Source organism: Leptosomus discolor, chromosome 20, assembly GCF_034619465.1.
Source record: "Leptosomus discolor isolate bLepDis1 chromosome 20, bLepDis1.hap2, whole genome shotgun sequence".
NCBI lineage: Eukaryota > Metazoa > Chordata > Aves > Leptosomiformes > Leptosomidae > Leptosomus > Leptosomus discolor.
In genome coordinates, this window is record NC_141410.1 from 10576260 (window position 1) to 10591748 (window position 15489).

The following is a 15489-nucleotide window of genomic DNA, read 5'->3' on the forward strand; positions in this document are numbered from 1 at the left end:
TCATCTGCAGACGTGGAAGATAACGAAGGAGTTCGGGACAACCCAGCTGCTTCCTCCGTTCAGAAACAGCCTCCACAGACACTATGACACTGCTCAGCTCAACCTCTTCCTCCGGTTTGCCGCCCGAGCAAAGCCCCGCTTGCGGCAGGTACGCAACGCCATGCGGCGGGGAAGAAGATAAACCTCTACGCTGACAGCACTTTACAGGATCAAAAAGCCACCGAGACGCAAGAGGCAACAGAAAAGGTGTTGAAACCCCGAGGGGTAAACCAGATGCACTGCAGATCTTCCTGAAAGAGCTCGCGCAGCCCTATCGAGGTCTGCCTTCAAAGCGAGATGATCTAATGCAGACGGAGAGTGCTCAAATATTATCACTTTCAACAGCTCCGGAGACCAGGAAGGACAGCATCTCACCCCTGGAAGCCAGACTGATTGGGTACTGCCTGTTTTCCAGCCAGGGTAAACACAGGATTGCTGCTGCTCTAGGCTGGCCAGTAAAAATATCCCATGCTGAAAGGTATGATAAAAGTCCAGCCAGGACAGAGCATGTCCCGCCTTTAAAACAAACACGTCTGAATTTCTTTCCAGAAAAGAAAAAGTGATACCATTAAGATCAGACACAGAGATTTCTGGAAGACAAATGACACCACGGAACACCGCTGTGGAGCAGCTTCCTTCACTCCGGGTTATTTTCATCAAACAGCCTCGTCAGGAGCCTTCCGGACCGCATCCAGATTCACCCCAGTCAAACGCTACACAGCTCTTATTTCTCAAGAGGGTATCATCATCTCAAATACCAGGATAGCTTCTTTTGTAGGTGACAGATGAGAAAAAATGATTCACTGATTAACGGTTACGTGTCTTTCCCCAAAGCTGTCTTCTCTGAAGCAGCCTCCAGCCTCCCATCCTACCATTACAATCCAGCGCAAATGTTGACAGACCAGCACAGAAGCAAACCCCCCCAGAGTACTTTTAACAGTGAAAGAGGAGATGGGAATCGAGACAATTAGGTTTCCACCAGATATTTGTCAAAAATAGTATTTACCAATAAAAATCATTTGCAGTAGTCAACAAGAAATTAAGATGAAGGGAAGGATGAGTTTGTGGCTGGGATCTTCCCGGATCCTCAATCAGCCCATTCTCTGTGGCAAGGAACGTGGCTTCTGGAAAATGCTCTAACTAATGAAAAGCATCAAGAAACAGATAAAAAAAGGTCAACTTTCTGCAAGCCGGGGCTAATACAGCAATTAATTGGTCTCTGAGTTTTTCAGGAGCAGCAGCTGTTTAAAAGCAGGGTGGAAACAGGTTAAAGTGAGACGTGAAAGCTAGGAAAGCTTTCTGAAGATGCTTGTGAAGTAACTTGTCTTGCAAAATGAACGCTGTTCCCGGTCTGTTATAGTGCCCTGCCCAAAAAACTCACGGAGGGTACGAACTGGTATTGATCACATCACGTTTTCCACGGCCTTACCAGGAGACAAGGAACCAGTAGAAGTCCTGAGCCGGCCAGCATATCCTACTTGGGTCAGGGCTTGCAAAAGCCCATCTCCTTCCTTCCAGCCCCTGAAGGGAGCAGACAGTCCCATCCGGGCGGATTTGCTGAGGGCACCAGCACAAGGTGCCTTTGCAACAGGCCCTGGAAGCTGCAAAGGGTTGTCCCGGCAGAGGGGTCTGTCAGGGGGTGACTTGTGCCCTGAGCACTAAGGGTAAACCACTGGGGAATGGAAATAATTGGAGGTTGGGAATGCAAAGGAATGCCCCCAGTTCAGCCGGGCTTTGCCGTTTGAGGAGTAGTTGTTACTGCCCTGCACCTTGCAGACTTAACAGTCAGAGGGCAGAAAGGGACAGCCGCTTCCCCCTACGGCAGCACGAGGCACGTCTTCTCTTACCATGTGCGCGGCACGGAGACCCGCTCCAGCTTTCAGCGGTTGTTTGCTACAGACTATCGTGTTACCAAACCAGAACATCTCTGAATTACCAAACGTAGGAAACTCAAGCACCCCCAAGAGAGAATTTCTATATTGCACGAAGGGTAATTAAATAAAGCTTAGCAGCCCCAAAATAAAGCCTAGCCAAAGCCATAACTGATCCGGCTAGTCAGAGCTTAACTGTTTTCCTTTCTGATGTGGCAGCCCATTGCCACGCTCCCCCAGGCCGAGCTTCACTCCACAGGCCACGACCCCAGGGTTTCTTTGTTTGACCCAACTTTAATCAGCTTCCTTCTCCGATTCCAGCAAACCCCTCTGCTGATGGCAGCCAGGGATAACGGCCATTGTACAGCGCGGAGCTGTGTTTCACAGCAAGTCACGATAAGCATTTCCTTTCCAAACATCTGAGATCCCCAAGCATTACAAACAGTGGCCAAAAAAAGTAGAGAGCAGATTATTGGAGTGTTGCAGATAAAACAATGGCTAGGATAAAAAAAAATACATATATATATTGGGGCATCCCTCGCTCTTTATCCTCTCCACACAAAATTAAAGGAAGAATTTGGAAAGACTGCTTACCGTACTGACAGCGAGGCCCTTGGAAGCCAGAGGAGCAATGACAGAGCTGTGAAGATCCCTCTCTGCAGTTTCCACCGTTGAAACAAACCCCGTCACTGCAGGCGGCTGCAAGGAGGAGGGAGAGAATAATCCCTGAGATCACCGTCACGAGTGTACACGCACTACTAAATACCCGCTCACCGACTGAGCTCCCCCCGCCCTGCAGCAGACTTGAGTAGTTTAGGAACACTGTGGGACCAGCTTTGAAAGGCGACTCGTTTTCTGCGGACAACACGATACTCAAACAGCACACCAAGTCTCTCAAAATTTAGGATAGGAAGTAAATAAAGTACCTCAGGCAACGTCTAAGGGCTTTTCTTAAAAGTGCGGCTCAGAAAAGCCAATTCCTGTGAGAATTCACAGGAAAACATCAGCAGAGCTGCAGGGTTGTCGATGAAATAATGCTTCTCCAGCCAACAAGTGGGTAAAATAGTCAGAAAATGACTCGTGCAGAATCGTACCAGATCTTGTGGCAACAAAGGTGAGTTATTTATTCTGAAGTGAGAGGAATCTTTCAGGAACAAACCACTAGAAGCTGCTTCCCACCTCTCCGCTGAGCCTTCCTGGAGGGCTGGCTACCCAAACGTGGCGTCACCTTCTGAACGGACGAGAGGGTGAAATAGAGCTAAACTGTAAGTAAGCCGGAGCAGCCACATTTCTCTGTTCTCACCAAGTGAAGTGTAAAATGTACACAGAGGCAGAGAATGCTCAATTAGGCTTCTGAAATCCACCTTTTCAAATCATCCTAATAAAACCACAAACAAGGAGATGTTTTTCTGGTGAAATGTGTATTTCTCATAACTCATGAAATGCAGCCAATATTTTAGGTTTCCCGCTAGAAAATGCTCATCTCAAAAGGAGAAATGTTGTTAACTACTGAAGCTGTCACGTGTGCCCTGCTTTGTCAAAGTGTACGGGCACAGAACAAGCGCCTGTCTTCCTTTTAAAGTCCATTTAAAGATTCAGACAATGAAATTTTCTCTCTGTTCACTGATCTGCACATAGCTGTGTTGCCAGCCAATTTCTCCTTTCTTTTTCCTGCACCTCCTCCTTTCCTTTCCCTTTTCACTTTCATTGAACAAACTGTAATAAACTCCAAGAGCAATGGCTTCGGGCAGGAAGACGTCCCACGAACGCCGCGGCAAACCAGGTAACAGGGCGCAAAAAGGGCTCCACGGTGCAAGAGGTGCCGTGGCAGTACCTGGTCCGGCAGCACCCGCTCGCCTGCCCCGAGATCCTGCCCAGCCCGGGCCGGACTGTGGACAGCCCTGGGCCAGGAACAGCAACGGGATCGACGGGGAGAGCCCGTGCATCCCGGGAAGGAACGCACTGCGCTGCCAACGGCGCCACGGTCACCTGCGCTGGGGCCCTCGTGCCCTATCGATGGAGCTGATGGTTTCAGAGAACGTAATGACTCCAAGTAGCTAAAAAATATCAAAAGACAGGCCTGGCAACCCAAGCCCTGTTGGCTCAGAAATGCGGATTTCCTCGGCAGAGCACAGGATGCAGGCGAGCAGGCGCACGCTGACGGAACCAAGCGCGGCTTACGCCGCGATTTACCGTGGACCGTGTGCCGGCTGCACCAAGCTGCTGCCCCGCTCGGCCGCTGACCGGAGCGACTTGCCAACAGAGGAGGTGAACCATCGACCTGCAACCGTACCCTGCGGCCGCAGGAAGGTGCTGAGCCTCCTCTGCCGCAGCAAAGAGGAGATTTGTCGTCGGGTTTAGTGGAAACACGAGGGGAACAAATGAGAGCAGCAGTTTTCTCCTGCCAGGAGAGTCAGGGGTTATTCCCACCCCAAGGCACACACAGGGGGAGCGGAGTCGCTGGTTTGTGTGAGCTGATCACACGCAGTTAGGGACCCCACTGCAGACCCACGGCCAGCGTCTGCCCCGGCCGGGGGCAGCTGGCCTTGCCGACGCAGCACACGCACACACAGCCATTCCCCGTGCTTGGGAGAAGCACCTTCCAGAGGAGCAGCAGAACCAGCCTCTCCTCAAAACTGCAGCAGTCACCCTTTCTTTTTAAAATTCGGACTGCCTCAGTCAGGGTAAAGAGTGTTTTCAAGGATTTCAGTTTATAAAGGAAAAGCCCAAGACGTTCCAGACCGACTGCAGAGTCCTGCGTGCCCCCGGCCCCTCTCCTGGCGTGTCTGCAACCCCTCACGCTAAACGCACGTCACACGGGAAAACAACCCAGCAGTTATCTCCTGCGTTAACATCACCCGGGCTGAGGAGCGCGGACGGACTAAATGCATGAGCGAATGAATAAACAAATAAAGAAACACTCCTGGAAAAGCCATTTTTTCTTCTCTAAAGCTGCAAGGGTGCCAGTTCTACATGTCCTGACTGCTTCAAGGAAAAAGCTGGAGAATTAACTACCTCCCCGGCAGGCACAGCCTGGGAACCAACAGCTACTCGAGCGCGTTCGGTGAGGCCCCCAGGAGACGCTGGTGGCACTGGCCGGCGTGGAGGGCAGCGTGTGGTCCTGGGCACGGGCCGGGGGAGAGGTCCCCAACCAGAAGGCTCTGGACCCTGCTCAAGGGCTGCGGTGAAACGGCACCTTTGCAGCTCCCGACTGACCATTCGAAGCCCGTGATTAAATGACAAACCTGCGCAGGGTACGGGACCACCTGGACACGGTTACAGCAGCGCTCACTGGACCGAGGTTCCCACACGCACGCTGTCTGTAACTTTTCCCTCCGATTTGCAAGCGGGGAGCCCCCCTGGTTTCTCTTCCCATTCCAGCTAAAGCTGTAACTAATTAGAGGCAGAAAAAGCAGGTCTGTGATTACACATTTCGTTTTGTGTCATTATAACCAGGGAGGAAAGGCACCCCGTGCAGGCTTCAAAAATGGCTCCAAATACTTGGCACAACACGTTCCGTGCCTATTCCAAAACACCACTTGTGCATTCAGAAGAAAAAGGAATCACACACGGAAACAGCGCAAGGAAGCGCTTGCATTTTTGGGGCACGTTGGCAGGACATTTTGTGCACACCAGAAGATACATTTGCAACGTTACCAACGCATTTTCGAAGACAATCTTTTTCCTGCACCTCCTCCTTTCCTTTCCCTTATCACTTTCATGTGAACCCCGCCTTCACCTCCAGCCTCCTCCCCGCTAAGTAATGACGGTGACGTAGTTACTGCAGTTCACATTCGTGTCCCCAGACCTCCTCAGCACCCAAAGGTTCCACCAGCTGCCCAAAGCTCATCGACAACTCGCGTGAAGCTGCCTGAAGTGCTCTGCCTCCTGAGGACAGCTTGGAGAGAGACAAATCGGCACTTTGTTTGGGGGCTCAGCGAAAGCCAAATCACTGGGTCAGACCCTGGAGGCGGCCAGCCCCTGGGCGCTGTATTGTCAGGTATTGACACGACTTATCACAGTGCAATCAGTTACCACCGACCCTACATGGAAACCTAAGAACCACATTACTAAGTTGCCCACTATTCTCCTCCTACCATTGAATCCTCCGTATGTCAAACGCTGGCTCTCGTTTTTCCTACAGAAACACAACTGACTTCCTAATTTCTCCTCTGTGCTAAATCTTGGTACTTGCACCACACTTTCTGCCTAGTCTGTGGTGACTAAGAAGGTTTTGTGAAGGTTTAGGTGAATACGATCTCCTACAAATTTACATGTTTGCTATCAAAACACACGCTCGTACCAGGCAAAGCTGCATAGCTACTTTAGTGAGGTTTGCTCTGTCGCTTCTTTTACAACACAACCGCCAGAGCGCCCTGGGCTGAGGCATGGCTGTTGGACGCAGGAGCTCCCCCGCAGCTGCCCCAGCTCCAGCCTCGCCAGCCTCAGCGATAGCTTCAGCTCCTCCCAAGTCTCATCCTCACCGATACCCAAACTCCCCCAACTTTGCACCTTAGATGCACTAGAGCTGAAACACTTCAGCCTCAGCGCTGGCTCTTTTAAGGACCTGATGATTTTTCAAATCCCTCCTCCAAATACAAGGTTATTTAGTAATACAAAGGTAGCATTGAACCCCAAATACCCATCTACCCAAACTAATGAAACAGTGATGAAATGTGGTTTCGGAAAGCCGGTTATCTTCTCATCTAACGCTTTAGTCACTTTTCATAGCCACGTATCCTTGGGGACCGCGGTGATCCCGTATCCATCCCGTGCTGGCCTGCCGGTGCAGAACACTGGAACTTGGGAAGCTCTTCCAGCAGCACCCCGCTCAGCTGAGCCACGCCGCGCGACGCCTGCCACCGCAAACACTTCCCCGTGCGCGTCCTCCCAGGGGGCAAGGCAGGAGGAGCTCCCGGCAGCCAGCGTTTCCTCGCAACTTCCCATCTCCAGGTATGCGCCACGGCTTTCCAGGGCTGCAGCTTTATGGCTTTGCTAGGTCTAGGCTTGCGAGAAGGGCTGTCTTCTGCTTTCTCCCTGTCCCTCAGGCCTCAACCCTATTAGATAGAATTGACCGAGCGGCCAAATTGCATAATAAGGTGATTTGGTTTTCCCCGAATCCTTCACCTTAATCACCTAAAACCCAGGCTTTAGACAGGGTCCCAGTAAAGCCCAGCCTGGCTGCACAATGCCCTGTTGGCCAGCGATGCTCAGCCCTCAGTTCAGCAAGACCCAAAGCACAACAATGGAAAATATTAGAAGCAATTGCAGTGACACAAATCAGGGATTAGAAGATACGGGTGTTAGTCTTGGCTGTGCCCCAGATTTCCTGAATGAGCCGGACAATTCCCTGCTCTGTGCTTCAGGCTGGCACATACAGAGTGGAAATCATAATAACCTACTTCCCAGCCCAGCGGGTCTCCCTCCCCTGTGCTTTCCAAGCCTTCTGCAAACTAGCTCCTAATTCAGAGCGACATAATTTAATGCAATGGAAATTTGGGAAAAGGGTAACCACGCTGCTCTGGGAAAGAAGAAAGAGAGGATAAAGCAGAAAGCATTGTCGTCTTCTGTTTGAAAGGCTGGACAATAGCTTTTGGGAGGATTTAGCAAGGTAGGATTCTCAGGAAGCCAGAGACCAGAGGCTGATTTAAAAGGAAGAGTGATGGAGAACAGCATCTCTCCCACAAGGCACAGGCTCACCGAAGCACAACACGGCCATCCTCTGCTGGACAAAGATGGTCTCCCAGAGGAGGGTACGTTAGAAGTTTAACCAGCGCTAGGCTCGATCCCAGGCGAAAGGTTCAGAAGTTCAGTCAAAGCCTTTCAGCTGACAAAACAATGAGCCTCCAGGAGCCAAGAGGTGATGTACAAAGGGAAGGCAGCCTAATAGGGAAATTAAATTGTTAACCGAACACGCTTCCTGCCGAGCCTTCCAACCTGTGCCACAAATAACGGAGCTGCTCCCCCCGACGCCGGCCCGGCCGGCTCCTGCGTGCCTGCGCATCGCCGGCGCGGCCGGGGCCACGCAGCGAGCGGGGCTCGTGCGGCGCCCGGGCTCGGCCGTGCCTGCGGAGCGAGCACGGCAGCCGAGCCCCGCGACTGCAGCGGGCCCTGCTGAGGGCTCCTGCCCTGCCCGCCGGCGGATACGCTAAAGCTAAGCAGAGTTGGCAGGGAGAAACGCGGTTCAGCGCGGGGTAACTCACTCTGGAGCCTTTTAATGGGCCATTTGTGACTAATGAAAGTTTTTCTTTTAATGAGGCGATTAAAATTCAACTGCTTTCTGCTCAGCCCTTGGGGATGCTCGGAGGGGTTTTCATCGTGTCTCAGACTGATATTTCCTCCCGCCTCCTCAGCAAACGAGCATTAATTCTCCCTCTTTACCTGGGCCAGGCTCTACCTGAGCTAAAAATCAGAACAAAGCATGATCCTAACGCGGGCTGGATAAAAACTCAAAGACAACTAGGGACGGTGACTGCAGCTTTAGCCCAGCAGCTCAAGCCGGGCTCCTCCAGTAGCCCCACAGAGGTACCCGAGCAGCAAACCAGTGCAGGGTGCCGGGCAGCACGAGCCGTGCAAGCCCGAGCAGCAGAAGCTGTCTGGCCACACAGCTGCACGATGGCCAGAGCTGGCTAAACCGCCCCTTGGCCAGGCTGTGCTCACCTAGGCTGTTCCAGCTCCTTGAGCTACCTCGTTAACAGCCAGCTCGGGTATTTCCATCCCACTCCACGGCAGAGCCAGGCTCTACCCCAGCTGCAGTCCCAGTTACGACTTGGCCTCGCTGCTGTTCGGCTCCGGCAGCTCCTGCACAGTTCACAGGCGACGTCGCAACCGTGACAAGGTCACCAGTACTAAATCTTCTAGTGGTGGTCTCCTCTTCAGCCTCTTCCAAACTTATCGCTCTCCTTGGTGCCCTTCTGCCTCGTCGTGTCATTTCTGAACGTGGCAGGGGTTGGCCCAAGAGCACAGACACGGTGTCTGTGGCTGAACTCCAGCTCCTCCACGCAGACCAAGAGCTATGGACTTGGTGGGACTCGGCTTTCCAACATCTCGAGCTGAAAGCAGAGAACATGGGGATTCCCAGACATGCAGGCCCCTCATCCTAATCAGCAAGGGCTTTAACTGTGTTACTGAACCCATGTGGAATTTAAGTAGCGTCTCAGAGGCCACTTGAAACTGAGAAGCTTCGTCTGAAAGTCAATCTGTCAGTAATCAGACAGGGAAAGAACCTGATGCCATGCTAAAAATGTAAAGGGTGTCTTGACTTCTGACCTTCTTCCTTCCCAAAGGGGACTGAGCAGATGAACGCTCCAAGACAGAGGGCGATGGAAATGCAATAAGCCCTCACGCTTCCCAGCAGAAGAGACGGGACAAAAAGCAGGCACGCTGGAAGGGAACCGGGCACCCCGCCTTTACGAGGTGAGACCTGGCAGCTCCAGGGGCGTTACAAGCAAGTGCGCCTGGCACAATCTCAAATGACACAGCAGGGAAGGAGCGAAGACATCAAATGTTCTTTGAGACCCACGAGATCTCTGTGGAGCCATTAGTCTTCAGGTCACTTGGCTTCAGCGCTGTTTTACACGATGTTTCTATGAAATTTTCCATCTCTTCCCAAGTTATGTTGCTCCCAGCAGAGCCAACGCGCTCTGAGTCACTGAGGACTGCCCTCGTGGCTCTGACTGGCCATTTTCTTACCTGTAAGTGCTTACAGACACAAACCTGCCTGTGAGGAAAAGGAGTACATCCTTTTTTTTTTTTTTTTTTTTTTTTTTTTTTTTTTTTTTTTTTTTTTGCTACAGACAGCCACCAACCCAGGCAAACAACGAGTGCGCTCCGAGAGCCCAAAGAACAACTCAACTGAACTGGTACCCACAGCAGTGCTGGGACCTCCCCTTTCATAACGCTATTTAACATCACCGTCAAGTGTCAGACGGTATGTTATGTTCAAACAAGAAGAAAGCAGGCAGCCTCGGCCGGCTACAGGGGTGAAAATGTCCCCTAATAAAATACTAACTTTTTAAATTATTATTTTTAAGGAAAAGCGATGAACAGTCCAGCATTTGGAGCAAAGAGAGCACTGCAGTGAAGAGATGCCAGCCTCCAAGGGAAAGCAAGATAAGATGTTCTTACTGGAGCGATTTCACCACACCGTGTCCAACAGCTCTAATTAAACTGTCAACAGCAATGCCCTTCCCCACCTTTGTACTCCTGGAACACGATCAATGATCTCTGAAGACCGATAGGAAGGGTCACAAACCCTGTTGACATACTTTGGCACAGCTTCATCGCGTTCAGCAGAGCCACGCCAGCGAACGCAGGCTGACTTGCAATTGCTATAGACAAAATGGAAAATCCTCTAACACACCTAATGCCCCAGCTACGCTTCCCTGCCTCGGCAGTTCACTAATATTTACTGACTCAGTTCCCCTGTCAGTCCTTCCTGCACCCTCCTTTGGTCCAGAAGAACACGCTCATGCTAAGGTCAAGGCCTCCAGCAGGAAAAGTCATCACACCCCTGCAAACCAAAAGCTGGCAGCTCCTCAGGACGAGGATTTAGTTACACAGAAACCAGCAGCGTTCCCAGGACGGTCTGCGGATCAGGGCAGAAACTCCCTGCCCAGGGCACCAGCCACCCCGCAGGAGCCGGGCAGAGCTGTCCTGCTTGTCTCAGTCCAGCCTGTGGGATGCTCACCCAGCACTGGCTGTGTTGGGGGGGTCTGGAACCGGGGAGCAGGAGCCCCATTGCCACACTTCAGCCACCTCACCGTGTGGCTGGTCTGCTGCTGCTCTCAGGGGATCCAGAAGATGATTCACAGAGCAAGGTAACTTGAGTTTCTGCCCCAAACCACCTTCTGGAAGAGCCTCTGACTGTGCGAAGGGCCCACAGAGACAAGCTCCCTGTTGTGCACGTTGCATTTCAAGTACACAAATACCCATTTCTTCTGTCCCAGAAACTTAAGGTTACAGCGTGGTCCTGGTTTTAAAGTTAATGGTATTCAACCAGGTCTGAGTGGCTGAAGGGAGACAAAGCCCCACGCATCAGAAACACACACGTCTCCCGGCAAATGTGTTACAGAGAAGGTGGAATATTCATATTTTCAGCATCACAAAGAGTATAAAAAAGACTTACAAGAAATCAAATACCAAAATAAAGATGTTAGAACGTGAGCTCCAGAAAGGGGCTGGGAAATCAACACACACTTCCTTGGGAGCTTACGCCGGGTGTGCCCAGGGCAACCTCTGAATGGAAACTGAATCCTCTCTGCCATCAACACCAGTTCCACACCATCACACCAGTGACGCTCTCACATTCTACTTTCTCCCTCCTGCCATGCCACAATCTCTAGTGAAGTGGTTTTAAGCCAGCCACAATCCTCCCTGAAGCAGCACGTACCATCTCGTCCAAGCTGCTCCCCGGCCAAAGGTCATGATCCACCGACAGCTTGGCAGCAATTCCTGCTGCATTTTTGGAGTAAGTGTCATTCTGCTTTTGCAGAAAGCGCCAGGGCTGGCTGTCCCTAGGAGCTGTTAAAAAGGACAGAAAGACACACCAGCTGCCTGTCACAGGGTCAGTATTTAAGATGCTCTGAGTAGTCGGGGGTAGCCAAGGCAGAGAGAGTTGGCCGGCAATTGCTAGGACAGTTCAGCAGCCACCAGAGCGGAGGAGGGAGGGGATCTGCAGTTCACCAGCGCTATGCTGTGGCACAGGGCGCACTGCCAGCCTCGACCGGCACGTTCCTGCTAAAATACCATTTAACTGATCACGTCACCCGCATTCCCACTTCGAGATACGAAGGTTAACGGATGGAAGCAAGGGAAAAACAAGGACCTTGTAACCTGTTCCTCAGCTTACACTCCAGCTGCAAAACATCCACTAGCTTTCCTACTCTTGGGAATAACCCCCAGAAAACGTGTCAACAAGACCCGTGTAAAGGAGAGCAACAGGAACTACTGACGCACGTGTGACAAGAAAATAAACACCAACGGCTCGCCCGTCACATCGGCAGCAAGCTTGACATTAACAGCCAAAGAGTTTTGTCTCCAAAAGAGCTGGACCTCCCTCTCTTTTTTATTCCAGACCGGCTCTGCAGCGAGCAGCCCAGTGAAGACCATTGCCCAGCCTCTGAGCGCTGGTCCCGAGGCTGAGGATGATGAGTTAAGAGTGCGCCCTGAGCAGCTTTATTTCCTTTTCTCTGCTTCCTTCCTGGATGGAATGACTCACTTCCTCGGCAGGGAAAATCATTACGGAATGCACTTTTCGGAGTGCATCTGAGGTTATTATCTGCTCGCTGACAGCGGGCTGTTAGGCACCCATGGAGTTTCCTCTGGCACAGCGGGGCGGCTCTCCTGGGTTGCTTTTGAAAAGGAAGAATAAAGATTGGTTGCCAGACACACCTTTTTTTTTTTTTTTTTTAAAAAAAAACCCTTGCTTCAAGCATCAAAGCGCAGGGAAGGTATAGGCAGCTGCTTTGCAGAACAAAAGGTGACAAGCCGCGGGAGACATCTGCCTATATTGTGGGTCAATTGCAATCAAAATCGCCCTTACAATGGAGCTGGACACGGCCAGCGCTCACTGCCTTGACGGCAAGGCAGGTCGGATCCCGAACGCTTTGTTGGTTCGCCTGCCTATTAGTCAAAGGGAAAGCTGCTTTCCTGGGGCGAGGGCAGGAGTGCACCTCCAAAGGCTAATGCAGAAAAGATCAGAGCTCCATCACGCAACGAGGCGGAGAACGAACAATCTATCACAGGGAGCGCGTGCGATGCTGCCTTGACAGGGACATTTATTTCTACACACAGGCTCAGATAAACCTTTGTTTGATTCAAGAGAAGATTTTCCTTTGCTCTCAACATCTCAAAAGCAAAGTTTAAAGTTAAATATTTCCCCAGCTGGACGTGGCTGCAAGGTTTAGGGGAAGGAGCCCGGAGCTACGCAGCATCTGCCTCCCAGGCCAAGCAGTGCAGCCTGGAGGGGGAGGCGGGAATACGGGGCCCACGAGGATAATGCTGCCTCTGTCTTCTGCAATAATAGCATAAAATCATTTTATACACCAATATTTGCACATCCCTAGCCTGACTCATGTGCAAATCTGAACACATACTGCAGCTTCCCCGCACAGCTGGGCAGTCGATACTTCCGCGGCAGTTTTGCAGAGAATTACACTAGAGCGAACACCGAACGGGAGGAAAGCCAGCCACAGAATCCAAAAGTCTCAAGTTCTGGGTCTCTGCTTCAAACCTTACAAGTGCCACCGCTTCACCCACACTGGCAGTTCGCTTTCTCCTCCGAGGCTAATGCTGTGACATCCCACCAGTCCCAAACCCCAACACTCACCCTTGGGCTACAGGAGGCAGCAGACAGCACCACAGAGATCTCTGACCTCTGGCAGGGGTATCTCAAGCGCAGAGAGTCTTAAAAATAACAGATGTAGTACCCGACACACCCACCCACCCCTCTCACCTTCCCAAAGCAGTTGAGGAGTCGCATCCCTTACCAATAAGTGGGTGAACGAGCCCCGCTCTCAGCCGCGGTTCGGGGTGCGGAGGGGGAGCAGCCAGGGAGCTCACTCCAGCCAGTGACCATAACACTGCCCGCCAAAACCCACTGCCCGCTGGAGCACAGCGCCGAGGCCCAATTTCTCAGCCCATGCAATTCGCCAAAGGCCGCCTCTTCCAAGGAAGCAGCTCTCGCGAATGCTGAGTAAGACCAACTTGCCGGCAAATTAGCCATCGCTGGCACGTTCAGTCACACAGACAGCAATTACCGGCTTTCATAATGAAAAGTCCACTCAGGGCTCGGATTACAGCGTTCCAGAGCTTCTGCCAATGGCACCAGTTGATGCACCAGTTTGGGGCTGATTTAAAATGTTTAGTAGCATTTGGCAACCGGATAAGTGAATGTGACTCTGAAAACCCTTTCATGCTGCGAGGAGGAAACTCTCCAAAAACAGAAAGCAACACACGGCGCTTCCTGGGAAGCCAAAGAAAAATCCTTCTGACACACGGTTAAAATAAATAAAAATAAAAAACCGGAAGCAAACAACAAAAACACCCAGTTCTTTTTAAAGACATTTTTAAGTGTTTACTGCAGGCACAGGACTTGAAACAAGCACCCTCAGCCAAAAAAACAATACTGCCAGCAGTAAATCAAGAATCTCGTTCAAACAGCGCGATACTTACGGTAGAGACAGCCGGCATCGCCTCTGAGCTGGGACCATCCCGGGCAACACCTGTACGCGGTCTGGTAGCTCACCTTGTACCCCTGCCTGTAGCCCGTGTAGTACACCGTTCTGCAACACAGCAAGACACCACCCGGACAACGTTAATTCCTGCAGAATGAGGAAACTGGAGAGAAGAGAAGTTGTAACTCTAACTGCGGGGGTAAACAAAATGAGGGATTTGGTTTTCAAATGTGCTGACATTGTCTTCCACCTGGTCTAGCCACGACCGCTGATGCTAAGGAAACACTTCTGCATTTACTCTAATGAGGAACATGAGAGACTGGAGTGTCCAGGTCCTTGTAACACCCCTGGAGAATCCTTTTCTGAGCTATTTCACAGCTCCTCGCTTAAACTACTTGTTAACAAAGGAAATTTAAATTGGAAGAACAACAGGTATTTCCGTCCAGCTTTAGTGAACATGAGCAGGTGGCTCCAAGGGGCTGGCGAGCTACAAAATCATCAGAATCCTGATGGGAATACCGAGCTGCTCAAAAAGCTCTCCGTGCAGCTGTGCGGCAAAGAGCAAGGCTCCTACGGGTGAAGGCCAGCAGAACCGGTGCCCTGAGGGAAGGGGCTTTTGCCTTCTCGGCTCTCCTTCCACCACACCCCACAAGAACCCTCAACTCCACGTCGACGAGCTCAGCGCTGCCGCCAGCACCAGACCGGCCATGCCGCACGCCTGGCCACCTCTCTCCCCTCTGCCAGAAACAGCCAGGAGCCCTCTCCAGCCCAGCCCAGCCCCGGGACACACCGGAGCAGTCGCCTCTCCAGAACCGGTGGCCGCATCCCCGCTGCCCGGCAGAGCCAGCGTGGGCTTGGCAGGGGATGCTGCGCCCAGGGCGAAGCTGAAGGTCCCTTTAACAGCTCCCACTGGTCACCTCCAGGGTGGGAGCCGGGGTAGTAAAGCAGGGATTGATCTGGAGCACAAATAAATAAAAGCGACACTTCTTTCCTGGAAATTTGATGTTGTGTATACGTGAAAATCGAAACACAGATAAAACTTTTGAAGCTGATTTTTAAAAAGCTCCTTTGGCAGAACATGAAACTACTCCACCAAAGCAAATCAGACAAACAACAACAAATATTTGGCACAGCAGATGTGTTGTACATGTCCACTGAAAATATTTACCCTATCTCAGTCTAGCTGTTTGATTTTGTCTGAACGTTTCTACAAAAACCCCTAAATAACGGTCAACCATTCCTTCCCGTGAAGTAAACCTTCGGCTACTCTTCTGTGCCAACCAGCATATGGAAGCACAGCTGAGAAAAATAAAAGCAGACACTGATTTTTTTTTTTTTTTGTACGAGCTGTTAACAAATTATGAAGGAAACACTCATGTTCCAGAAGCAGCTGAGAAAGCAAT

At 51.4% G+C, this 15489-nt stretch overlaps 1 protein-coding gene across 1 annotated transcript in view; it reads right to left on the reverse strand.

Annotated features, from left to right (window-relative positions):
- Nucleotides 1-15489, reverse strand: part of MEGF6 (multiple EGF like domains 6) — a 96637-nt gene that overhangs the window by 75600 nt on the left and 5548 nt on the right. Inside the window, exons 3-4 of the mRNA XM_086476042.1 lie at nt 14085-14194; nt 2505-2609 (exon numbers count right to left, since the gene is read on the reverse strand). Of these exons, the coding sequence (XP_086332168.1) occupies nt 2505-2609; nt 14085-14194 (215 nt within the window). The remainder of the gene's footprint in view (nt 1-2504; nt 2610-14084; nt 14195-15489) is intronic.